At 46.7% G+C, this 26,417-nt stretch overlaps 1 protein-coding gene across 1 annotated transcript in view; it reads left to right on the top strand.

The window, feature by feature from the left end:
• kmt2d (lysine (K)-specific methyltransferase 2D) overlaps positions 1–26,387 on the top strand; it is a 36,565-nt gene extending 10,178 nt beyond the window's left edge. The window contains exons 21-54 of the mRNA XM_078253869.1: positions 26–196; positions 297–419; positions 902–1,023; positions 1,122–1,257; positions 1,366–1,446; positions 1,534–1,611; positions 1,725–1,883; positions 2,044–2,113; positions 2,261–2,499; positions 2,631–2,704; positions 3,501–3,551; positions 3,676–5,304; positions 5,397–5,567; positions 11,746–11,885; positions 12,095–13,896; positions 14,009–14,132; positions 16,940–17,021; positions 17,108–17,174; positions 17,283–17,515; positions 17,628–20,567; positions 20,659–20,808; positions 20,909–21,073; positions 21,213–21,360; positions 21,464–21,545; positions 21,631–21,803; positions 21,984–22,108; positions 22,199–22,334; positions 22,940–23,061; positions 23,172–24,564; positions 24,664–24,800; positions 25,048–25,178; positions 25,664–25,949; positions 26,067–26,140; positions 26,246–26,387. Of these exons, the coding sequence (XP_078109995.1) occupies positions 26–196; positions 297–419; positions 902–1,023; positions 1,122–1,257; positions 1,366–1,446; positions 1,534–1,611; positions 1,725–1,883; positions 2,044–2,113; positions 2,261–2,499; positions 2,631–2,704; positions 3,501–3,551; positions 3,676–5,304; positions 5,397–5,567; positions 11,746–11,885; positions 12,095–13,896; positions 14,009–14,132; positions 16,940–17,021; positions 17,108–17,174; positions 17,283–17,515; positions 17,628–20,567; positions 20,659–20,808; positions 20,909–21,073; positions 21,213–21,360; positions 21,464–21,545; positions 21,631–21,803; positions 21,984–22,108; positions 22,199–22,334; positions 22,940–23,061; positions 23,172–24,564; positions 24,664–24,800; positions 25,048–25,178; positions 25,664–25,949; positions 26,067–26,140; positions 26,246–26,387 (11,756 nt within the window). The remainder of the gene's footprint in view (positions 1–25; positions 197–296; positions 420–901; positions 1,024–1,121; positions 1,258–1,365; positions 1,447–1,533; positions 1,612–1,724; positions 1,884–2,043; positions 2,114–2,260; positions 2,500–2,630; positions 2,705–3,500; positions 3,552–3,675; positions 5,305–5,396; positions 5,568–11,745; positions 11,886–12,094; positions 13,897–14,008; positions 14,133–16,939; positions 17,022–17,107; positions 17,175–17,282; positions 17,516–17,627; positions 20,568–20,658; positions 20,809–20,908; positions 21,074–21,212; positions 21,361–21,463; positions 21,546–21,630; positions 21,804–21,983; positions 22,109–22,198; positions 22,335–22,939; positions 23,062–23,171; positions 24,565–24,663; positions 24,801–25,047; positions 25,179–25,663; positions 25,950–26,066; positions 26,141–26,245) is intronic.
• Positions 26,388–26,417: the final 30 nt, after the last annotated feature.

Here is a 26,417-nt window from a genome sequence, read left to right as displayed (position 1 = left end):
TTGTCTTGTGTGTGTGTATATATAGGCTGTGGGGAGCCCATGGAATGTGAATCCAAGATGGAGAACCCGGGGAGCCCTGACAGAGAAGGTGGCGCAGAGGGAGGTACTGAAGGCATGGCTGACTGCGAGGGTCTCAAAGGAGGATCAGAGGAGACAGAGGATAGCAAAAAAAGAAAACGGAAACCTTACAGGCCTGGTAAGCTACCCAGAATTTCACAAAACAACTTGTAACATCTACAAAGTTGTCCTGAGCATCCACAAAATATTAACAAATATTTATTTACAAATTGTACTAGGAATTGGAGGTTTCATGGTGCGACAAAGGAAGTGTCACACACGGATGAAGAAAGAATTTTTTGCCCAGCTGGCTGGAGAGACTACGTTAGATGGACAGCCAATAGAGCGAACCATTGACGAAGGTTAGTGATAACAGTAGACTGTTTATTTCATTTCATCCAATATTAAAATGTTATGATGTAATAATTTCAGAATTCAGAAAGTAGTAAGGACTAAATAGAGGGGATGTTCAGTGCTTTACTTAGGAACATCTTACCAGTTGTTGAACACGGGACATCCTTTAGATGGACATTAGCTTTGCATGAAAAAAAGCCCACTTCGTTAACACAGCGGGGGTGCCAATGTAGAGGGATCGGGCAAAAAAAGCAGGGTCATCCAGAAAAAAGTTGATCCTGGTGTAACTTTTGCCATAATGCCTTGTGATCTACCTAGGCGCTGAAGCAGCACGCCCCACCAATGCAACCCCTTGCATTTTTTTTAACACGTGGCTGTGTTTGGTCTGAACCATCCTGAATTAATCCTAGGGAAGGGGCAGCGTCGCTGCATTTGTATTTATGATTAATGTAATTTTGGGAAACTGAATTGCATGGTTATATATGTGTAGGACCTCACCCTGACACAGATAACATAATGGATCCTAAACCAGTGGAGGGCGAGGAACAGGCCAAGAAACGTCGGGGACGGAAGAAGAGCAAACTTGAGGACATGTTTCCAGCTTATCTACAGGTTTCAAGTCTCTCTATGCCCCATGCTTTAAATATTACTAAACGTATGGTATCCAGGGACATAGTGTTCATATCTAAAATGTTTGTAATTCGTTGCAGGAGGCTTTCTTTGGGAAGACGCTAATAGACTTGAGTAAGAAAGCTGTGATGATACCCCCAGGGCAGAGGCCAGGCGCATGCCTTATCCGACCTTCATTACCAGCTACGTCAGGGGTCAAAACTACTGCCCCAGAGAGTAAGAACACTAACTTGACCCATGATTCATGAAAACTGTGCAAATTATTTGTGACGCTGGGTGTGGAAAAGGTTAGTACCTTTTTGACCTTTGTACTTCTCTCACTAGCTGAGGATCGTGTGGTGAAAGATAATTTTCCTCTCAAGCAAGAGGGGGGTGAGGCCCCCCAGGCTCAGGGAGAAGGTGCAGGTATGTGTGTGTTTGCTGGTGTTGCTACTGGTTTCTTGTTATGGTCTTGAGGTAATTGCAGGTTAGTTTAAAATTATACATTTTTAGGGGTTTCTGCACCATCCTCATCGCTGAGGGACCAGGCGTCGACTGATCCTCATGACTCTGATGCAGAAAAAAGTGAAGGTAGTCCCCTGAGAGGATACTTGGGTCTTTACAGTATGCAACATTAAATTAGGGAAACATTTAATACCTGACATTAGTGTCATACCTTACATGCTGTTGTCCTTGTGTCACAGGTCTTCCGCAAGGGGTGGAGAGTCAAGACTCTGAGCAGTTCTTCAGAAAGGTTCTGGGAGTGTCAGACGGCTCCTCTTTGGGGGGCATGAAGCCCATCTTGGAGGGCAGTAAGGGAGAACTCAATCGTAGCGCTCTGCCGCAGAGAGCTCTCCTCTCAGGTGTGTACAAGGGCATGTCTGCAGATGATCACATCATTAAAACCTTTTTGGATTTTAAAACCATATTTGTTGTATAATTGAGGACTTTGCAAGTACTAAGTATGCAAGTAAGTTAAAGTAAAGTTTGGCTTGGGATTCAAACATAGCAAATCTCTTCCAGGGTCCCTGCCCTCAGCTGGAATGATGGATGCCTTTCCTGGCCTCTCTCAGTCACCGTTCTTTGATATGCGGTAGGACCAATACTGAATTGCCTAGTGCAATTTTATTTTACAACAATCTGTAGTATGTAGCTCTGCAACAACTCATGATGTAGAGCTCAATGTTGTTGACACACCTTTTGTTTAATATAAGACAATAACCTCTCATATGGTGTACAGGGACCGAGGAGGACTGTTCAGTCCAGAAGGGGGTGAGGAAAGCCCCTGGGCAACTCCCTCCACCCCAGCAACTCCCTCCTCCCCACCAACCCCCACTGAGGCAGAAGGCGATGGGCTGTCCTACAACCAGCGCAGTCTCCAGCGCTGGGAGAAAGATGAGGAGCTGGGAGAACTCTCAACCATTTCCCCTGTGCTTTATGCCAATACCAACTTTCCAACTCTCAAACAGGACTACCCAGGTAAGTGTGGGAGAAATGCCATACTAATATTGCACAAACTATTATTAGACCAAACAAAGCTAATGCTTTTTTAAAGTAAGGTTTATATTTCTTAGATATTGAGCAGCTGTTAAATGTTTCTCCTATCACAGATTGGGCTAGTCGCTGTAAGCAAATCATGAAGGTCTGGAGGAAGGTGTCCGCTGCTGACAAGGTTCCATACCTGGTAGGTTCTCTCTCTTTTTAAGGATTAATTTATATTAACTCAACAATAGTTTCCTGCAGTTCTCTTTTAACCCATATTTCTAAAATGTAGTCAATGACACCAGGTTCCTACTATTCTGTGTTTGAATTCTCATCTAGTTGCGTATGGTCCCCTCACTTCTATGCAGAAAGCCACAAGTGAAAAATGACTAAACACAGAAATATAGGAAACTGTTAAACTGTAAATTTGAAATGCCTAGTGGGTACAGTGAAAACATAACCCTATGAAATGAGACACCACTTGGTTACGGTTACGTCATCATACATCATCGCTAGCTGGCTGCCATGGAGTCCATTCAAAGCTAGTCGGAGAAATGCGGGACTGTTTCAGCAATGTAACGTTAGCGTAGCAAACTAGCGATTTAAAAAAAAATGTTTCAATTAAGAACATGGTTGCAAATATATATATGTACAGGACTGTGTAGAGCACAAAACAAGACTGCCAGGATTTTTAAATCAATTATTTAAGCCAAAATACTTACATTTGTGAGACTCTGGGTACCCCTTGGTTTCAAGTAAGCTAGTGAACATGCTTGGTTTTAAGGGGTATCTACCCCTTCCCCTTAGCGCTACCCCTCGATCAAAACAAGAATTGGGATAGCCGTTACACTCATGTGAACGTGCAAAACTAAGGGGAAGGGGTGAGACAGAGAATTGGGATTCCTACATGCATGTATGATGTTTCTGCAATTAAACAAAACAAATTACATTTTAAATTCTTCCTAATATTCTTTTTCTTATCTAATTCTTTTCTACAGCAAAAGGCCAAAGATAACAGAGCAGCTCAGAGGATCAACAAGGCGCAGAAGGTGATTAAAGCAGCAGCATCCTTTTTGTAAAGTCAAGGTGTATGAAAGGTTTGGTACCTTTCATTGGAGTCGTGGTGCGTGATTGTTCATGCTTCCTCTGTACTCTCCTCTTTTCTTCCCACAGCAGGCAGAAAGTCAGGTGTGCAGGCCAGTCAAGACAGAGGGAGTGCGTGTGAAAACAGAACGGCCCAGTTTACACCTCCAGATCCCTCCACCTTCAGGCTCTACGTCAATCTCTTCCCAGCCCAGCTCTGCAGAAAGCCCATTTCCCTTCCCTCCAGATTCAGGATCATCCTCTGTCTTTTTCTCAGATGGACCTGTTAAGACGCCGGGATCAGCTGAAATCCGGACCGATCCCTTGGCCATGCTTCCTCCTCAGTCTCCCCATTCTCACTCTCACCCAAACACACCCTTCTCCCATGCTGGGGCCAGCCCCTTACAGGCCTCTTCCTCAGGTTATTCCGCTTCCGGCCCACAGGGTCCTCCTCAGGGACGGCCAGCCAGTCTTGGCCCCTTTGACATGCAACCAGGAACTCCTGGAACCCCCAGACGGGCTCAGCAGGTTGACCCCTACTTCAGATCACAGCTGCAGCAGCAACAGGGTCATCAATCACAGCCAGGCTCTCAGGAGTCCCTAGGTCCTCCAGAAAGTCCTCATTCAAGAGGCGCAGGGCTTGGGGAGTCGCCCATCTTCTCGCCACCCCACAATACCCACTATGGAGACCCTTACAGAACCCAGCAAGGGATGGGACGGCCAGAGTATGGTTTATCCCCATCACCCTCTGCAGTAGCTTCCTCACCTGCAAGCACAGGGCAGTATAGGGCTGAAATGAGTGCACCTTCTCCACGCTCCTCAGCAGTTGGAAGACCTGATCTATCCACTGGCTCTCCTGCTGGGATGCTGGAGTCTAGAGATGGTTTATTCAAGGCACCTATGACACCACGAATGCACCAAGGGGAAGGTGGGGCACTTCATCCTGGAGCTTCCCCTAGCCACCACTCTGAAGGCTACAGGCAGTCTCCCTCCCACCCTTTCTCTGACCCCCACAGTCAGCCACCACTGACTCCCAGGCCACAGTCAGGTGACAATTGTTCTCTTGGACCCCAAAGACACCCTGTAGCTCAACAGGAACTATGCCCTAGAGTGCCCTCCAGCCCACAGTCCCAGGGCAGCTCTCAGTCTCCCCACACTCCTGGTTGCCTCTCCAATGATGCTTACTCTGTCCATTCTCCTGCTACCCCTCGTTTCCAATCCCCAGACCCTTGTTCTCAGCCACCTTCAAGGCCACAATCTAGAGACCCTTTTGCTACTATCCACAAACCCCCTCGCCCCCCTTCTGTTGCCCCAGAGGGAACTGCAAGTTACAAAAGCTCACCTCATCCTAATCAGCCACCTCCATCCCATCCCACCAACAGTTCCATAGGGGATCCTCTCTCTGGTAAACCGTCAGCACCTCCTACCTTCAGCTGCAGCCCTAGCACGGGAGGCTTCCAAATAACCCAACAGCAGAATCAGATGTTACAGGGTCATCTTCAGCAGCAACAGCCACAAACTCAGCAGACTATCGGGGCAGACGGCTTCAACTCCAGGGTGCCAGCTCATTCTGGATCTCAAGAACTACCAGCTGTCCGCCCTCCAGACACACCTCTTCAGCCAGCTTTGCCAGGCACTCAAGAAATGCCTGATATTTCAGCAGTGCAGGACCCTGCATTAGTAGGCCTTAGCCCCTCTGAGCTAGAGAAGCACCGACAGGTATCAACGTATTAGCCAGTAAACAAACAGTCATGCTATGCACCTCCTAGGCGTTTTGTTAACAGTGCTTCTTATGTTGTTGTTTTTTTTAGCGACTGAGACTGAGGGAATTCTTAATCAGACAACAAATGCAGAGAAATTCCATTAGACAAGAGAAGGAGGCTGCTGCTGCTGCTGGTAGTGCATCCCCTGGCTGGTCTGGAGGAGAGATGGGAGCCTTTCAACAAGACAAGGCCCACAGAGCACCACCACCTTATCCACAGGTACAGGCCATAGACCTTACAAATGTAACGTCTTTACACAGTGTGATGTAGCAATTTGGAAGATGTCTTTGTACGGCATCTGTCTATAAATTGCAAGAATGTCTGTGTGTTATGCGCATATCTCTCGAACCCTTAGTCTGATGGATTTCAAACTTGACAGATGTCTTGCTACGGGCACGAGTAAGTGCAGTGCCAAGTTTGACGTTGATCGGATTAGAAATGCAAAATACATCATTAAATATATATCAGTAAAAGAAGTGTTACTGCCTTTGACTCTTTTCCTGCTTCCAATGTTAGCTACATGATTGCTGGATATACCAAACTAACTTTTCTTCACTTTCCTGGAGCACGAACGGATAGCTGAAAGGAACATCGCGACTGTTGTGTGGAATAAGGTTGGCGAAAAAAAGGCCCTATGCTTTTCAGTGTCTATTTTTTTCGCTAAGAGGAAACCCAACAAAAAGCTATTTGCCAACACTAAATATCAAACAAAAGCCAGACACTATATACTATAAAGTTGCTGTGAGCTGTAGCCTACATTCACCACTTCTAACCAGAGGCAGAATATAGTAATCTCGGAGATTATTCCTTCACAGCGCTGTGCAATGCGAGAAAATCTCAGAGCTGAACTGGGTAGACACAGCACTTTTCATCAGACCCACCCCGGGTTAATTAAGTATACTGCTAACTAATAATATTACTGTCGCCAAAATACCCATCCATCCATCCATCCATCTTCATCCGCTTATCCGGGGTCGGGTCGCGGGGGTAGCAGCTCCAGCAGGGGACCCCAAACTTCCCTTTCCCGGGCCACATTAACCAGCTCCGACTGGGGGATCCCGAGGCGTTCCCAGGCCAGGTTAGAGATATAATCCCTCCACCTAGTCCTGGGTCTCCCCGAGGCCTCCTCCCAGCTGGACGTGCCTGGAACACCTCCCTAGGGAGGCGCCCCAGGGGGCATCCTTACCAGATGCCCGAACCACCTCAACTGGCTCCTTTCGACGCAAAGGAGCAGCGGCTCTACTCCGAGCTCCTCACGGATAACTGAGCTTCTCACCCTATCTCTAAGGGAGACGCCAGCTACCCTCCTGAGGAAACCCATTTCGGCCGCTTGTACCCTGGATCTTGTTCTTTCGGTCATGACCCAGCCTTCATGACCATAGGTGAGGGTAGGAACAAAAACTGACCGGTAGATTGAGAGCTTTGCCTTCTGGCTCAGCTCTCTTTTCGTCACAACGGTGCGATAAATTGAATGTAATACCGCACCTGCTGTGCCGATTCTCCGACCAATCTCCCGCTCCATTGTCCCCTCACTCGCGAACAAGACCCCAAGGTACTTGAACTCCTTCACTTGGGGTAAGGACTCATTCCCTACCTGGAGAAGGCACTCCATCGGTTTCCTGCTGAGAACCATGGCCTCCGATTTAGAGGTGCTGATCCTCATCCCAGCCGCTTCACACTCGGCAGTGAGTGCTGAAGGTCACAGGCCGATGATGCCATCAGGACCACGTCATCTGCAAAAAGCAGCGATGAGATCCCCAGCCCACCAAACTGCAACCCCTCTCCACCCCGACTACGCCTCGATATCCTGTCCATAAATACTACAAACAGGATTGGTGACAAAGCGCAGCCCTGGCGGAGGCCAACTCTCACCTGAAACGAGTCCGACTTACTGCCGAGAACCCGGACACAGCTCTCGCTTTGGTCGTACAGAGATTGGATGGCCCTGAGAAGGGACCCCTCACCCTGTACTCCCGCAGCACCTCCCACAGTATCTCCCGGGGCACCCGGTCATACGCCTTCTCCAGATCCACAAAACACATGTAGACTGGTTGGGCATACTCCCAGGCTCCCTCCAGGATCCTTGCGAGAGTAAAGATCTGGTCCGTTGTTCCACGACCAGGACGGAATCCGCATTGTTCCTCTTCAACCTGAGATTCGACTATCGACCGAACCCTCCTTTCCAGCACCTTGGAGTAGACTTTACCGGGAGGCTGAGAAGTGTGATACCCCTGTAATTGGCACACACCCTCTGGTCCCCCCTTTTTAAAAAGGGGAACCACCACCCCGGTCTGCCACTCCTTAGGCACCGTCCCCAGACTTCCACGCAATGTTGAAGAGGCGTGTCAACCAAGACAACCCCTCCACACCCAGAGCTTTAAGCATTTCTGGACGGATCTCATCAATTCCTGGGGCTTTGCCACTGTGGAGTTGTTTAACTACCTCAGCAACCTCCACCAGGGAAATTGATGCCAATCCCCCCTCATCCTCCAGCTCTGCCTCTACCATAGAGGGCGTATTAGTCGGATTTAGGAGTTCCTCAAAGTGCTCCTTCCACCGCCCCTATTACCTCCTCAGTTGAGGTCAACAGCGTCCCATCCTTACTGTACACAGCTTGGATGGTTCCCCGCTCCCCCTCCTGAGGTGGCGAACGGTTTTCCAGAAGCACCTTGGTGCCGACCGAAAGTCCTTCTCCATGTCTTCTCCGAACTTCTCCCACACACGCTGCTTTGCCTCTTTCACGGCAGAGGCTGCAGCCCTTCGGGCCCCTTCGGTACCTTGCAACTGCCTCCGGAGTCGTCTGGGATAACATATCCCGGAAAGACTCCTCCTTCAGTCGGACGGCTTCCCTGACCACCGGTGTCCACCACGGTGTTCGTGGGTTACCGCCCCCTTGAGGCACCTAAGACCCTAAGACCACAGCTCCTCACCGCAGCTTCAGCAATGGAAACTTTGAACATCGTCCACTCAGGTTCAATGCCCCCCAGCCTCCACAGGGATGCACGAAAAGCTCCGCCGGAGGTGTGAGTTGAAAGTCTGTCGGACAGGGGCCTCCTCCAGACGTTCCCACTTTACCCGCACTACCCGCTTTGGGCTTACCAGGTCTGTCCAGAGTCTTCCCCCACCCCCTGACCCAACTCACCACCAGATGGTGATCGGTTGACAGCTCCGCCCCTCTCTTCACCCGAGTGTCCAAAAACATATGGCCTCAGATCAGATGAAACGATTATAAAATCGATCATTGACCTTTGGCCTAGGGTGCTCTGGTACCAAGTACACTTATGAGCATCCCTATGTTCGAACATGGTGTTCAGTTATAGACAATCCATGACTAGCACAGAAGTCCAACAACAAACAACCACTCTGGTTTAGATCAGGGAGGCCGTTCCTCCCAATCACGCCTCTCCATGTGTCTCCATCATTACCCACGTGCGCGTTGAAGTCCCCCCAGCAGAACTATGGAGTCCCCCGACTGGAGCCCCATGCAGGACTCCACTCAAGGTCTCCAAGAAGGCCGAATACTCTGAACTCTTGTTTGGTGCATATGCACAAACAACAGTCAGAGTTTTTCCCCCCCACAACCCGCAGGCGTAGGGAGGCGACCCTCTCGTCCCACCGGGTTAAACTCCAACATAGCGGCGCCAGCCGGGGGGCTTGTGAGTATCCCCACACCCGCCCGGCGCCTCACACCCTGGGCAACTCCGGAGAAGAAAAGAGTCCAACCCCTATCCAGGAGTATGGTTCCAGAACCAAGACTGTGCGTAGAGGTAAGCCCCACCAGATCTAACCGGTAGCGCTCCACCTCCCGCACAAGTTCCGGCTCCTTCCCCCACAGAGAGGTGACATTCCACGTCCCCCAGAGCCAGCCTCTGCTGCCCGGGTCTGGTCCGTCGAGGCCCCTGACCTTCACTGCCACCCATGTGGCAGCGCACCCGACCCCAGCGGTTCCTCCCACAGGTGGTGGGCCCATGGGATGGAGGGATGTCCGCCACGTAGCTTTTTCGGGCTGTGCCCGACCGGGCTCCGTGGCAAACCCGGCCACCAGACGCTCGCTGACGAGCCCTCCATCTGGGCCTGGCTCCAGACGGGGGCCCCCGGGCTTCCTCCGGGCAGGGTCACTTCATCCCTTCCTCGATTTTTTCATAGGATTTTTGAATAGGATTTTTGAACCATTCTTTGTCTGGCCCCTCACCTGAGACCACTTTGCCTTGGGAGACCCCTACCAGGAGCACAAAGCTCCAGACAACACAGCCCTCAGGTTCATAGGGACACACAAACCTCTCCACCACGATAAGGTGATGGTTCCCGGAGAAGCCAAAATACCCACGCAAATCAAATCCCCTACTTCACCGTTAACTGTCAAGCCACTAAACCTGTATGGAAATTAACACCTCTGCTGAAATGTTAAATTCGTTAACGATCATACGCCACGAGACATCTCTCTCTCTCTCGCTCTCGCTCGCTTGCTCTCTGTGTGCACACATAGTCCGGTTCTGGTGGTTGAGCTCTCATAACGGGCCAGCTGGGTAGCACACTGCCATGAGGCTAATGTCTGATTACTCCACATTGTGATATTTTGTGATTACATTCTGAATCTGCAACGTTCTCGGTCAGGTAAATCAGTAAGTTAGTAGTAGGGTATAGAGGGGAGTAGCATATGAAGTGGTTTGGGGTCCTTCTGTAAGTAATGTTGGGGTACAATTTGGTTTTGATGAATTCTATAAGCAGCAATACCACAGGCCAAGCAATCGGCCCGTTCCAAACGGGCACATTTTCAACGGGCACGTCACTAGTCTCTACAATCCCAGAAAATACCTGGTCTGTTGAAAAGTTCCTGGAAAAAAAACTTTTGCAATGTGCATCTCAGATCACATTTTCACTGACTATGACCACTACTACTGTCAACATTGTGCCAAAATATATACAATAACGTCGCCGTCAGTGGGCTTATTTGCTAACGTGCACCCCCACTAACCTGGAAAAATTTGTAACATTAATACAGCGTGTCAGGGGGAATAAGTCTCCTGCAGCGGGGAGTCAAAGGCAGAGCGGCCGCAGCATTTAAACATAAGCGATAAACAGTGAATTCATCAAATTCAGTGTCCATAACGCTATATTCCAGTATACTGTAGCTGTCATATTTCACGGGATCCGCGAGAGTGCAGTTTTCATGCGGAGGTGTTCATTGCGGTTTGTCACTCTGCCTGAGAAACTGCTATACTCGTGCTGTTGTTTATTTGGTTGCCATGACTTTGTGAGTGATGACATCCTGTCACTGTTCCTGTTGCTCACCCTCAAAGGGGAAAGGAGAGTGGATGACCATCCGCTTGACTTCAGTAGAGCAGACGGCTCTGCAGAGTCGTGTAAATCACGACTTCATGTCTTTTGGATATCGTAATATGAATAGTTGTCTTTTCCTGGTTTTAAAGGCTGCATTACAGTAAACTTACCAGACTGTTCTAGCTGTTGTATGTTTTCCTTTACCAACGTAAGTCATTGTATCCACGTTACTGATGATTACTTATCAAAAATCTCATTGTGTTAATATTTTGTGAAAGCATAATTTCTCAACCCGACAATTTCGCCTCAATATCGAGGTATTTGGTCGAAAAATATTGTGATATTTGAATTTCTCCATATCGCCCAGCTCTAAGCTGAAGGAGTGGTGGCAACAATTTTGTTATGGTGGTGAGCCGCTGCTGAATGTACAGTGGCTTGCATAAGTTTACACACCCATGCTAAAGTTGACTGAAAAGAGGAATAAAAAAAAAAACATCTTTGGAAATTGATCTTAATGCCTTAATTAAAAAAAATAGGAAAAATCCAAACTTTAAGGACACCAATTTTCTTTGTGAATGAATAATGTATCGTAAATAAATAAATGTTCTTCCTTAAAATACAGGGGGCATAAGTATACGCACCCTTATGTTAAATTTTCATCGAGGCAGGCAGATTTTTATTTTTAAAGGCCAGTTATTTCATGGATCCAGGATACTATGCATCCTGATAAAGTTCCCTTGGCCTTTGGAATTAAAATAGCCCCACATCATCACATACCCTACACCATATCTCACGTGTGTATATTTAAGCCCCGAACATTTATTTATTTATTTACGAACGATACATTATTTATTCACAAAGAAAATTGGTGTCCTTAAAGGTTGGATTAAGGCATTAAGATCAATTTCCAAATTGTTTTTTTTTTTATTCCTCTTTTTAGTCAACTTTAGCATGGGTGTGTAAACTTATGCAAGCCACTGTATATAGCGGAAACACTGGCGTGTGGATGAAGCAAATTGTAAAGAGCTTTGGATAAAAGCACTGTATAAATGCAACAATTTATTACAAATGAAAGGAATGTTACGTTTGCCTCTTTTTGCGGTTATTATTTCCTTAGGATCGTGTTGCTGCAACTACTGCTGGACCCCAGGCTTCTGTTGCAGGGAAGATGCCCATGGCTGTTGGAGGTATGGAGGACAAGCTCATTCGCCCACCACCTGCAGGAACCCCTGCCATTATGGATCCTAGTGCACTAAGGTAACCACGTCATAGAAGTAGATTCACAATTGTCAAGAAATAATAAGACTTGGTTCCCATTACCCAATGAGAAATGTTTCCCCACTGTTTGAATAATCGAACACAAGACATTTCAGCATCTGGTCATTTTGACCGGTTACAATTATAGCACATTTGTAGCTGTATACATATCTGAATAAAAACACATTTTTCTTTTGTGTGTCCTTCAGGCCACCAGGGCCCACCAGACCTCAGGGCATGTTTGCCCGTCCACCCTTCCCTCCTCAGTGGCAAGGCCAGGCTCCAGGTCCAAGGAGGTTCCCCCAGCCTGGCATGGAGGCCATGGGCTTAAGGCCCAATCTTAACCCTGCTGTCAACATCCAGGGTATGGAAGGCATGGGTAACCCTCATGCCATGATACCAGGAAATGGAGGAGAGACCATGCAGCCAATGGGTCAAGGACCCCCACCACAATTCATTGAATTGAGACACAACTCACAGAGGCTACCCCTACGACCTCAGTTTATGCCCCGTGGACCCCAGCCCAGACAACGTCTCTTTGTCCCACAGCAAGAGATGGCAGCACCTTATGTTCAACAACATCCCATAGCTCAAGCTGGTGGCATTCAAACAGAGGGGGGCAGCAACTCACAGCTAGGGTTACAGCAGGGTGGACTTTCAGTTTTACTGCCTCAGCAGTCTACAGGCCCAGTAAGACAACAGCCCCATCTGCAGCCCCAGGCAGCTTCTTCCACTCCAAACATTCCTAGCAGTGAGCAGCATCAGCTTCGACAACCAAGCCTAGTCTCACAATCCCAGCCTGCCACGGCAGAAAATAGTGAGGAACTGCCAGAGCCTGACCTTGAGGAGCTTGGGGATGCTCCAGGGGATGGAGGTGTGGAGGATGAGGACGATTTGGCTCTAGACTTGGACCCCGACAAAGGAGATGATGACTTGGGCAACCTGGACAACCTTGAAACCAATGATCCACATCTAGACGACTTGCTTAACAGCGATGAGTTTGACCTGCTGGCTTACACCGACCCTGAACTGGACCAAGGAGACCCTAAAGATGTCTTCTCAGATCAGCTGCGGTTGGTGGAAGCAGAAAGTGAAGCACCTTCATCTTCCTCCGGATCTACGCTTGTTAAAGTGGAAGGAAAAGCCAAGCTGGAGCCAGGGCAGAAGTCTCTCACAACAGCCCCTGCAAGGGGGTCTGCTACCCAACTGCTACCCTCTGCACAAACTGTTGACACCTCCAAGGTCAAAGTAGAGGACAGAGGTCTGACTCAGCTGCATCCAGGGCAGACTGTGGTGAAAGATGAAATAGGAGAGGCTGTGTCAATGCTTCTTGGTGGGACCACACCATCAGCTAAGCCTGCACAACCAGAAAACCAGTCGGCTTCACTTAGTTCTGTTCGATTAGGGGGACTTCCCTACCCCCTGCCAGGTCAAGCTGATGAATTGTCTTTTCCTCCAGCTGCTCCACATGCAGATATTGGTGAGGATCCGCTGGAACTGCCTGATGTAGGGGGACAGCACTCCCCTGCTGTAGATTTAGCAAAGGTAGAGAGCTCTTTAGATGGTGAACTGCCCCTTCTAATACAGGATCTGCTGGAGCATGAGAAGAAGGAACTACAGAAGCAGCAACAGCAGCAACAACAGCTCAGTTCCCTCCACCAGGCAGGCATGGCACCTAATTTTCCTGGCCTCTCAGGTCAACAGCCAAATCCACAGGCACCTGGACAGATAATGCTGCCAAACCACCATCGTCCACCACCACAAGGAATGATGGCTCAGCCAGGGATGGTACACCGTGCTCCACACATGTTGCAACATCAACAGCAACAGCAGCAGCAGCAGCAACAGCAAAGGCTTATGGGAACTGGAATGGCACCTCCACCTCACATGAACATGGCCCAGCAGCAAGCCATGGTTAGGATGGGGCAGCCAGGGATCCATACAGGTGTCAGTCATCCACCGCAGCCAGTGGTGAAACCACCTCTGGCCAACAACTTCTTCCCAGATAAAGGTAAGCGCTGTGGCTTGTCACTGTCATCAGTTTAAATAATGATGATATTATATATAATAGGATATTCGTTTCATACTACATCAACAGACTTTGTTGTATTCTTGTATTGCAGATTTAGACAAATTTGCTACTGATGACATCATGGATCCCATTGCCAAGGCAAAGATGGTGGCACTTAAGGGTATCAAGAGAGTGTTGGCCCAGGATCCAATGGCTGTTCCCTCTGGCATTAACAGGTATTTTTTGTTGTGTAAAACTTTTATGCATTAGTTAGAATTTTTTTGGTTTTAAGTTTGGTCAGTATGTTATCATTATTTTTTTTATCATTACTATCAACAGTAAGTAATATGCATAGAAAAACCTAAATGGAAATGTCAAGAATTTGTTAAAAAAATTAGACACATTGTCATACTGCTGACACCGAGCATGCGTTTGTTTTTTTTCACACACGAATGACCAAAAAAACTATTTTCCCTGTTACTTGATGACCTTTAGCCAAATGTGGGTTTCTTGTAGCTGCAGATATGGGAGAGAAAAGAAGTTTAGCTGTCTTCTTGTCTGTATTTATAAAGACAAACGTACCCATTCAACATGCTTAATTCAGCGTGCCAATGTGCTGCAATAGCAGCGTGCATCGGCACAATGACTAGTATTCGTCATACTTATTATTCTTCATCTTCCACCACATTTTTGACCACATTTTTGACTCGCTACTAGTCACGCAGCGCTGGGAACACATCGGCAAAAAATACATCAAAACGTGCAGAATGATCGGGAATGTTGTGCTGTCTTTTCTAAGAGATTTGCCTAGCGGTTTTCATGATGATCCCAAAAAACGGCGTTAAATTTCCCATAGACTTTAATTGGAAATCGACTACAGAGGTCAAAACCACCCCTCTATTTGGGGGCCATACCAAGCCTCCATTTTTCTCCAAAAATGACTTAGCCCTTTATCGGGCTAAATCGGCAACAAATTGTTCTTTCCCCCCCAATTTTCACTTTTCATACATCATTTTTTTTTGTGCCGGTCGCAGACATGTAACTATGGAATCTACCGGACTTAAACTTGTGGCTCTGTGCATACCAACTGCCCAATAGACCCTAATAGAAACTAGGACAAGAAATATCTGGAAGGAGGCAGACAGTTCCCTTTTTTGTAACCTGCTCTGTCAGACTCAGACACACACACACACACACACACACACACACACACACACAACTCCTATCATGGAGCCATCTTTACTGTAGGCCGTGTTGGAGTCCTTGCAGGACCTGTCAAACAGCAGCTTTAAGGTAGCTCAGCACAGGTGTTACTAATGATATTTACTATATACCTGTGGTGACGATGGCCTTTACTCAACCATTGTATTTTCTTTCTCTCACACTTAAGCCATTGTTTGTTATTGGGATGTGCATCAAGTAGTAGGCACACTGTCAAGTCTTGGTGTGGGACTTGACACTCATAGGAATATGCAGTTGCAATTGGTAAAAACATTCAGGGACACAGTTTAAGGTTCTGCATAGGCAAGTTGTTAGCCACCTGTCTTGTATAAATACGGCCAGATAAACTAACCATTATATTCATGCACTTCCAACAGTTCATCATCATGGGCTTTTAAACAAAATCCCCCCAATATTTTGCTAATGGTGGGCACATTATTAGAATAACACCTTTCAGTGTAATGCAGGAAACCTGATGTTGAAATGTTGAATTTTTTCAATTATAAATTAATAAATAAATATATTAGGTTCAGTAGGGCACAGCTGAGGTACCATCTCTCCCCAATTTAGAGCCAGGAAAAACCCTGTACTGGTGTTCTGTAGTGTAGTTTTTAGTCTCATTACACCCTCTTCAAAACATTAGCATAAAACTAGTCTGACTCACCAGATGTAGACTGTTGGTATAAGCCTGCCATTTGCTGCCTATTTTAGAAGGAATTCTCCTCCCCTTCCACTATTTTTCAACAGCTCTGTTGCTGCATCCATGTGATTGGTTTAAAGATACCAATACCAGAATGATAATGGGTGCAGCCAGACCTTTCTCTAGCACTGACACAGTACTGTGGAGATAGGTCTGGCTATGCAAGACTAGCATTAAACTAACACATGGAAACTAGGGCTGCACAATTACTCGCGATTTTATCAAAATCGTAATATAGACTAGTGCAATATCCAAATCGCAGGGGATACAATATATGGCAAAATGTTTCAAACAATTCTGAATTAAGTATTGTGGTGCTGGAGAGACGTCCCAGCCTACAAATCGTATCTTACAGACTAAAGAAAAAAATCTTTGTTTGGTACAGATCCTTGCGATCACATCATAATCATTTTAATTTCAATATTTTTTTTTTTTTAATGAGACTGATACAAAAATGATCATTCCCTCCAATAGCGTGAATCATATTGCAATGTCAGTAAAAATGCAATTAGATATTTTCCTCATATTGTGCAGCCCTAATGGAAATACACACTGATTTTCGTTTGCTGATATTTTGGATGTAAAATGTGTCCAACATTTGGATGGAAACCTTACTACTGCTGTTTTACCTTAGTAACATGAAGGATACTTAAAACAAATATACAATACTGTGTATTATGGCTGACAACTATGCTCTCAGTCACCAGGAATTGGAGCTCCACTGCTACTGACTCAGTGGCAATGGTGATTCATTATGGTCAGTTCACTTTGAAGATTATTTGTACCAAACACCTACTACAGGATCTGCAGTGTTAACTGGCACAACTGTTTGCTGGGGCAGATGTTCAGAATTATTTAAAAAAGTGCATATTAGACATGTTTTTTTTCTCAGGACTGTTATCCACTGCTCCTCCAAAGGGAGTGACCTAGTACGCAGCAGTGTCATAGTTTAACTAACTAATGTTTATCTAATGTCATCACAAGACACCCATCAGGTGGTGTCAGCATCATGGTAATTTGCAACTTTTTTGCTCAATGATTTGGAAACGACATGCCCTTACAGACCATTGTTCAGTATGCTGCCGGTATACTAATACATTTTGTGTTTTGCTTTCTCTTTAGGCAACAAGTTTCTTTGCTTGCTCAGAGGCTGGCCTCGGCACCGGGCACAGATCCAGCTCAACTTGCATCAGGACCTCCAAAGGTATGATGTATTGCTTGTCAGAAGTGATTAATTTACTTTAATTTTAAGTCTTATATAGCTGATTTTTTTTTTTTTTTTGTGTTTAGGAGGGAGAAACGAGTGATCCTACCCAGTCGAGACCTAACCCTCCCCAGTTTGTGCAAGGAATCATCAGTATGTTCTACCTATCCATTTGTTAAATATGTATTTAGTCATTAGGAAATGTTATATTGCTGTCCCTATACTCGTATCGTTACCTTAAATTATCCTCTAATGTTACAGATGATGCAGAACAGCACCAGTATGAAGAATGGCTTCTTCACACCCAGCAGTTACTCCAAATGCAGTTGAAATTTTTGGAGGAACAGATTGGAGTTCACCGCAAATCACGCAAGGCACTGTGTGCTAAGCAACGCACTGCTAAAAAAGCTGGCAGGGAGTTTGCTGAGGCAGATGCAGAGAAACTAAAGTTGGTTACAGAAGAACAGAGCAAAATTCAAAAACAGCTTGACCAGGTGTGTAGCTTTTAAAGTATCAGGACAGCTGAATAAACCTTTTTATGAGAAGTTTACAAACGTGTCAGCAGTAATGGCAAATTCATATCTGTTCATAATTATTCTGCTCTAGGTACGCAAGCAGCAGAAGGAGCACACCAATCTCATTGCAGAGTACAGAAGCAAGCAGCAGCAGCATCAGCAAAGCTCAGGTATTCTTACCCCAGGTCATTCTGCACAGGGGCCCCCCCCTCACATGTTTTCCAAGATGCCTGGCCAGATGATGATGGGCCAACAGGGAACACCAGTAATGGGCCAGCACCCTGGTGTGATACCCCAAGGTGGAATGCCTGTCAGGATGCCCCAAGGGCAGCCCTTTATTGGTGGAGCCCAACCCCAGCTTCCTGCAGCTCTTGGAGCCAGTGGTGCCAGTGGTGTCAGGGCCCCAGGTCCTCCTGGGGCTCCAACAGGATTCTTCCCACAGGGGCCTGGAATGCAAGGTGCAGATCCCAGGCTTCTCCAAGAAAGACAACTCCAACATAGGATGCAGATGGCAAAGCTCCAGCAACAACAGCAGCAGCAGGTGATGATGGGCCAGCAACCGATGCCACACCCAAATAAACAGTCTGGCTTAATTGCTCAGCCACCGTCCGTTATGATGGGAAACCCACTGATGGCCCAACAACAAGCAAACACTCAACAGGGAATGCTAGGCAACCAGGCCAGTCCGCAGAGCATGGTGCAGGTTCCACAAGGAATGGTTGGAGTCCAGTCTGTGGCTCCACTGCCACAGAACCTTGTAGGAGGCCAGCCTATTAACCATGCTCAAGCCATAATGGCAGTTCAACCAGGGATTATGGGAAACCCGCCAGTTGCATCATCACAGCAACAGAGGCCTCAGCTGATGATGGGTCAGCAGGGAATGATTGGCTCTCCAGGTCATCCAGGCCTCAGGGGTCCCCATGCCCAACTGACTCCACAACAACAGAACATTCTAGCCCAACGCATGCTTGCATCTCAGCAACAGCAGCAGCAGCAAAATGTTGCAAAGAATTTGGCCCACCTTCAGCAGCAGCAGATGGCACAGCAAAGACAACAAACGCAGTTGATGAGTCAAAACAGCCAAGAGCAGGGAGTGCTCTCCCAACCCTCTACCCCACAGATGGGCTCCTCGCCTTCAGCGGGAAGTATCACGCCACAGGGAACTACAGACAACCAAAACTCAGGCCCTAGAGAGGGTGGGATCCTCAGCCCTGATTCAAGAACGCCACCTCAACAGAGTGGACCCTCCACTCCCAATCAGATGTCCCAACTAGGCTCTGCAAATGATCATCAAACTGATTTGGGACGACCGCAATTACAACAGCAGCAGCATCAAAACCAAGTATTTATGGCACAGCAGCAACAATCAAATCCTCAGTCTGTACCTGAGCAACAAACGGGTTTGGTTGGAAACCAACAAACTGGTGTACTTCAACAACAACTTCCACTCAGTCTTCAGAGGCAAGGTTCCCTCAGTGTTGACAAGCCCATTTTGATGACTGTTAAAGAGGAAGGGAAACCAATTGATTTCTTAGCTCAGCAGCAACAACAGCAAACAGTTAAAAATGTCATGCAGCAGTCACAAGATTCCAACATCCAGCAGCAGATCATAGTCCAGAACCATCCTGGCCAGCCACAGTCTGTTGTGATGGGCCATAGTCCACAACAACAAGCCCTCATGGCCCAGCAGCAAAAACAACAGGCCATGATGGGCATGATGAGAGCCCAGCAGCAAGGGATGATGGCACAGAGGCCTGTTGTTCCACCTGGACAGATCCGCACCCCTATCAACATCCAGGCTATTATTGCTCAGAATCCTCAGCTCCGCAATCTTCCCCCAAACCAGCAGATACAGCACATTCAGGCCATGATTGCCCAGAGGCAGCTCCAACAGGGACAGATGCTGCGGATGTCAATGGGTCAAGGCCAGCAAAGTCAGTTGAGGCCTCACATGCCACCAGGACAGATGCCACAGGTTGTGCAGCAGATGCCATATGGAGCCATGGGGAAGCCAGGAGCAGTGGGCACTCAGCAACAATCAGGCATGTTGGGCCAACAACCTGGTGTTGCTCCTCAGATGCAGCAGGGGATGATAGTCCCTGGGCAACAGCCACAAGTAGGAGAGATGATGCAGCAACATATTATGAGAGGCCAGGTACCAGTGCCACCTGCACCCATGGACCAGGGCCGTATGGTTAGGCCAACATCTCCACGTCAGCCAATAGCCAACTCTCCTGGGCATGCATTTAATCAAGCTATGGGGATGCGTCCACCTACTCCCAACCAGAACCAACAAGCACTATTGGCAGCTGCGGCAGCCCGCATGCAGGGTTCTCCATCTCATGCATATTCTCCAAGGGGTCCCTTTGGCATGAGCCCGGCCCACCCGGCCTCACCTCATTCATCCAGTGTCTCCTCACCTTCTTTAGCTGACAGTAGGGCTGGAAGGGGGAGTCCATACAGTCATGTCAAGGCATCTCCACTCAGGTCACCTGGAGCCAAAAGTCCGCTTGATTGTCCAGGACTGAAAGTAGAAGCTCTGTCATCAGGCAATGACACATCTCATTCAGCCTCAGTTATCCCCAATGGGCCACAGAAAGGCATGAATGTTCAGCAACAGTCGCAGCAGGTCACAGAGACCCATGGTTCTCACACACAACATGGCTCTAGAGTAGGGGAACTATGCAAGATAACTCTACAGAACATTAAACAGGAACCAAGAGAGGTTCAGTGTGATGGTGCACCAGAGGCTCATCCTGGGGCTATAAAGCGAGAAACCATGGGTGAGGCAATTTCTTCTGGGAACAACACTAGCTTTATTAATGCTGGAAACATGGCTGGAGACTCTGGGACTCAAGGCCCTCGATCTGAGACTGGACAGCAACTACTACAGAAACTTTTGAGAACCAAGAACCTTCAGCTTGGTGCTCAGAGGCCTTCTGAAGGCATCCACAATGAGATAAATGGCCACATCAACAGCAAACTAGCAATGCTGGAACAAAAACTCCAAGGGACTCCACGAAATATGGAGGTATGTTTTTCTTTAGTGCTTTCATTCTTTTTGCCCTTATGTTGTTGTTTGTGGGGAAAGAACCTCTCATTCCTTTTCTTGACCCTTCCAGGATTTACAGTCTATAACAAAAAGGGCTCCTGCACAAAAGCCAAAGCGCACTAATAAGGCAACTGGAGACCGAGGGCCTAACGCACGGAAGAAGAATAAGAAGGAAGAAGTAGGAAAAAGTGCTGAAGCCCTGATTAAGCAACTTAAACAGGTAAAAGGATTGCAAAAAAGAATTACCTAAATGGTTATTGCCATTGATGTTTTGAAGAGTGGTTCTTCATCATGTAGACTAATGGACATTTACCCTCCAGGGTCTCTCTCTGTTGCCCCTGATGGAGCCTTCAATCACTACCAGTTTGGATCTGTTTTCCCCTTTTGGAAGCAGCCCAGCCAATGGCAAAGCCCAGCTCAAAGGATCTTTTGGGAATGCAGTGCTGGAGAATATCCCAGACTACTATTCTCAGTTACTCACAAAGGTATAACTAAGCTGCACCATGAATGAATAGTTAGCTCTTGCAGGCTGTGACAACATTTGGTTGTTGATTAATACTACTTCAACAACGAAGTCTTTCAGAAACAGTTGTTTTATGAGGATACTGTTTTGTGACTTTACAGAGTAACCTCAGCAACCCACCAACACCCCCATCTTCCCTGCCACCTACTCCTCCGCCTTCAGTGCAGCACAAGCTGTTGAATGGCGTGACTACTGTGGAGGAGCTTTCTGAGGGTCATAAAGACACAGAGCCAGCAGAAGAGCGAATGGGTAAACGATAACGGATTTGCATGACATTCTTTTCATGAATATTGAATGTGATCTGCATTTGTACAGTAATTGGGTTCTAAATACTTTATAATTATCCATGCAGATTCTGTTAAAGAGGAGGTGAAGAGTGTAGACATTCTAGCAGCTCTCCCCACCCCACCACATAACCAGAATGAGGACATCAGGTACAATGCAAAGTTCTATGTCAACCAGGTACATTTATTTCTTATTGCTGAGTGGCTATAAATGTAGGAAATGTCTTTCTAACAGGATGGAGAGTGATGACGAGGATGCCCCAGAAAGCATCATCCCAGCATCATCCCCTGAGAGTAACGTAGGAGATGAAACGCCACGTTTCCCTCACCTACGGGAGCCTAAAGAGGAGGAGACGGAGAGAGCAATATCCCCCATCATCCCCCTCATACCACGTACTGCCATCCCAGGTATTATACAACATTCTGAATGTAATTCCCAAAAGCTACAGCAACATTTTTATTTATACACGTTTTGGTGAAATCCATCATAAATGTGTTGCATTATGTTTTATTGTTAAGTATAATTTAATTTTACATTAAAATACATTTATATTATTAAAATGCCAAAACAAAATTTTCTTTTTGTAGCATTCCCAGAAAACAAACCATTTGAGGCAGCAGATAGCAAGGTGGTTTCCACAACTAACCATTGGGACCAGGCCAAGAACAACGAAGTGTCTGTTACCTTCACGTTGTCCTCTGCTGCAGCTAAGGTACTTAGCCATGATATCAGTTCTCCCTGTTTAACAAACCTTTTTTTTTTTCATGCACAGTTAACACAAAGTGACTTTTTTCTTTCCCAGAAACTGAACCATGTCATGATGGCCATGGCCCAGCTGCTTAATATTAGGATGCCAGGTTCTTATGAGGTGACATTCCCTCCCCAAAACCCTGACATGCCTGGAGTAGACGGGCCTGGGAAAGGACCTGACCAGTCAGGTATACATTTAGGTTATTGTTCATTTGGATAGACCATTTGTCTCATTGAGTCAGGACATTCACAACAACAGGGTGTGATTGTGTTTCATGACATTTTTCACAGCAGGTCACGAAACGAACGTCCTGAACCATTTCCATCTAAGGTCACGTCCACACGTACCAAAACAATCTTTTCATGATCGATACGCAAGTATGCGGCTTCGCTGTCCAAACGAAGACGCAAGGGCGGCGTTTTCAAATTCTTTCACCCTGGGACCAGGTTTTAAAAAAGTGCGTCTTCAGGCAATGCGTTTACAGGATTCGTTTGGACGATCGGCCAAAACGATGCAAAACGTGTGTGTACACCAAAAAGCATTTCCGTGTGGATGGCCCCTAATTTAGAATTTTTTTTTTTTAGACTTTTGATCACCGTCCTTTTGCGGTAAGCTTGAGCATGCGAGTTGAGGAGAGTTACTGTTCAAAACGTTTTGTCACTGTAGTAGAGTGACTGACTACACTGCTAGGGACACACTTAATTATTTACATTACTTTAAAACATGAATGAAGACTTTTTAATTCCTCAATTAACGAATAAAGACTAATCTTAAGGTGGTCATGTTTTCCAGGGGCTCTGTGTACAAAAGACAGTGCTTCACCCAGTCAGGATGAGTGGCTAAGGCAATTTGACGTGTCTCTACCAGGCTGTACATTAAAGAAACAAGTGGACATTCTGGCACTTATTAAACAGGTCAGTCAACACAGTCTTGAGAACTGTGAATTATTGATATTTTCTCTCATAAGCTGCATATTCTATATTTCCTGAAAGCTATAAATCTCATATGTGCATTGTTCTCTCAGGAATTCTCAGAAAAAGAAGACAAACCGGCCCAGCACTGTTACACAACCAAAGTAAATGACTTGGATGTACGCCACCTTCCTCCTATGCCAGTGGAAGAATCTCCACCCCCATCACCATCCCCTCCACATCCTCCCCCACCTGTCCCAGTTCCAACTAGTGAAGCTGAACCTTCTCCATCCCCGCCTCCCTCCACTCCCACCATAGTCCAGATCAAGACTGAGCCTGAACAGGATGATGGTCCTCCTATTGATGCTGCTCAACCAACTGATATCAAAGAGTCTGAAGTTGCTGCTCAACCAGCTGAAGTCACAGAGTCTGAAGTTGCTGCTCCAGAGCCGGTCACTGATCCAGCGACTGCCTCTGTAGTTCCAGATCCCACTGCTCCTACTGAAGATCATCTGATTACTGCTATCAAGGAGGAGTACTTGGCCACTGATCCAGCTCAACCTCCTCAAGATTCTCACAACAACATGGAGTCTTCCCCTAAGGCTGTCAAGCAGCGCAGGCCTCTCTCCCCTAATGAGGAGGTGGTACATCCCAAAGTGAAAAAATGGAAGGGGATTCGCTGGAAGCGCCTTCAGATTGTCATCACAATACGTAAGGGTGGGTCTAAGAAAGAGAGCAGCCGTGAAGTGTCTGAGCTAATGGAACGCCTGCGCATTACTCTTCGACCAGACAGACTGCCTCGGGATAAACGTAAATGCTGCTTCTGCCATGAGGAAGGTGATGGAGCCACAGATGGGCCTGCCCGGTTGCTGAACATTGATGTGGACTTGTGGGTGCACCTCAACTGCGCCTTGTGGTCCACAGAGGTCTATGAGACACAGGGGGGTGCCCTCATCAATGTGGAGGTAGCCCTGCGTCGGGGATTGCGGACTCTTTGTGCCTACTGCCAGAAAACAGGTGCTACAAACAGCTGCAACAGAATGCGCTGCCCGAATGTCTACCACTTCGCCTGTGCCATCCGGGCACGCTGCATGTTCTTTAAGGACAAGACCATGTTGTGCACCCAGCATAAGCTGAAGGGCCCCAGTGAAGACGAACTCAGCATGTTTGCTGTTTTACGGCGTGTCTACATTGAGCGTGATGAGGTGAAGCAGATTGCCAGCATCCTACAGCGAGGTGACCGTATCCACCTGTTCCGTGTTGGTGGTCTCATCTTTCATGCTGTTGGCCAGTTGCTGCCATCCCAGATGGCCAACTTCCACTCACCCACTGCCATCTTCCCTGTTGGCTATGAGGCCACACGCATCTACTGGAGCACGCGTGTGCCCAACAAGCGCTGTCGCTACCGCTGCCGCATTAACGAGGATGACGGTCGCCCCCTCTTCGAGGTGCGTGTTCTGGAGCATGGCATGGAGGATTTGCAGTACCGTGAAACTACTCCAGAGGGTGAGAACTCGTACACTGCTCCCATATTATGTTACATAGTATCTCTGTACTTTTCCACTTAAAATAACTCTTGACCTTTGGCCATTAATTCACCTTTAGGGATCTGGGAACAGGTGGTCCAGCAGGTGGCTAAAATCCGAGAGGACTCATCCATGTTGAAGCTGTTCACTGAACATGTCAAGGGAGAGGAGATGTATGGCCTCACAGTTCATGCTGTCATGCGAATCACTGAGTCGGTAAGAATATGTAGCAAGAAAAAGTATCAATTTGTCTCCCATTTAATTTTGTCTTTGTCTCCCAGTTGTAATTTAAGCCCTTTTTACAAGCCAATATTCATACATACTAGGGGTTGACATCTTGTTAATATGATGCATTTTTTAATAGACCCAGAATTAAGGCCAGTAGTTGAGACCTGTGGGCTACAATGGTTCTACTGTAGATCAAAGTACATGATTAACATAATTTGTGTTTGTTGTGTTTCAGTTGCCTGGAGTGGAGAACTGCCAGAACTACCAGTTCCGATATGGCCGTCACCCTCTGATGGAGCTCCCTCTTATGATCAATCCCACTGGCTCTGCTCGGTCTGAGCCCAAAGTCCCCACACAGTGCAAGAGGTAAAGCAGCATTATTTTAGCAATAAGCCACAAGAAGTTTACAGTAACCTTTACAGAAACGCATGTTCTGGTCGGCAACCTGTGTGATTGTTCTAAAATCGTTCGAGGCTTGGTGTCTTGTTGAAGATGCTTGTTGATTTAAATTGTAATACTTTTGTACAATAACTTTAATGCATAATTATCAGTGAAGCATAGCAAAAAACACAGTTTTTATTTATTATCTAATTATTTTAGTAATTACAAAGTTTGTCCTCCACCTGGCAACATATTCCTTTAGAGTAGATAAACAAGTTATGCTAATTTTCTCAAATGAAATAGTATGAGGTGATTTTCAGTTAGTTCCGTCCCATGTTTAGGACCAAAGATCAGCTTTTTAAACTAATTATTTGTTGTACAGTTGTTATAGACCTCTTACCAAAGAACCTTGACTTTCTGAATGCATCTTACAAATGACTGGATACCTACTCACATTTTCTATATTTCAGGCCTCACACTCTAAATAGCACCAGCGTGTCAAAGGCCTACCAGAGTACCTTCACTGGAGAGCTCAACACACCATACAGCAAGCAGTTTGTTCACTCCAAGTCGTCCCAGTATCGGCGCCTGAAGACTGAGTGGAAGAATAACGTGTATCTGGCACGATCCCGCATTCAGGGCCTGGGTTTGTACGCTGCTAAGGATCTGGAGAAGCACACAATGGTCATTGAGTACATTGGCACTGTCATACGCAACGAAGTGGCCAATCGGCGTGAGAAGGTCTACGAGGAACAGGTACGCCAACTTAACACTGGCATTTGTACAAACAACAAATTTTAGAAATGTAAAAAAATAAATAATTTGGATTGAAAAGTGTGTATCAACCTTTTTTCGGTTTTCCTTCTAACTTAGAACCGCGGGATCTACATGTTCCGCATCAACAATGAGCAGGTGATAGATGCCACTCTGACAGGAGGCCCAGCTCGGTAAGTGTTGATTTGATATTGTAGTGTTGTCCCATTGTAAACCTTTCAATCTCAATATATTTTTAACTGACTCTTTTTTTCTTTTTTTTTCTCTCTCCTTTCAAGCTATGTCAACCATTCCTGTGCCCCGAACTGTGTTGCAGAGGTTGTAACATTTGACAAAGAAGACAAGATTATCATAATTTCCAGCCGCAGGATCCCCAAGGGGGAAGAGGTGCAGTGCATTAGAAAACTGACCACTACTTAATCTTACACATTAATTAAGACCATGAGATTA

The sequence above is a fragment of the Sander vitreus genome, chromosome 7 (assembly GCF_031162955.1).
Source record: "Sander vitreus isolate 19-12246 chromosome 7, sanVit1, whole genome shotgun sequence".
NCBI lineage: Eukaryota > Metazoa > Chordata > Actinopteri > Perciformes > Percidae > Sander > Sander vitreus.
This window is presented reverse-complemented; position numbering and strand designations above follow the sequence as displayed.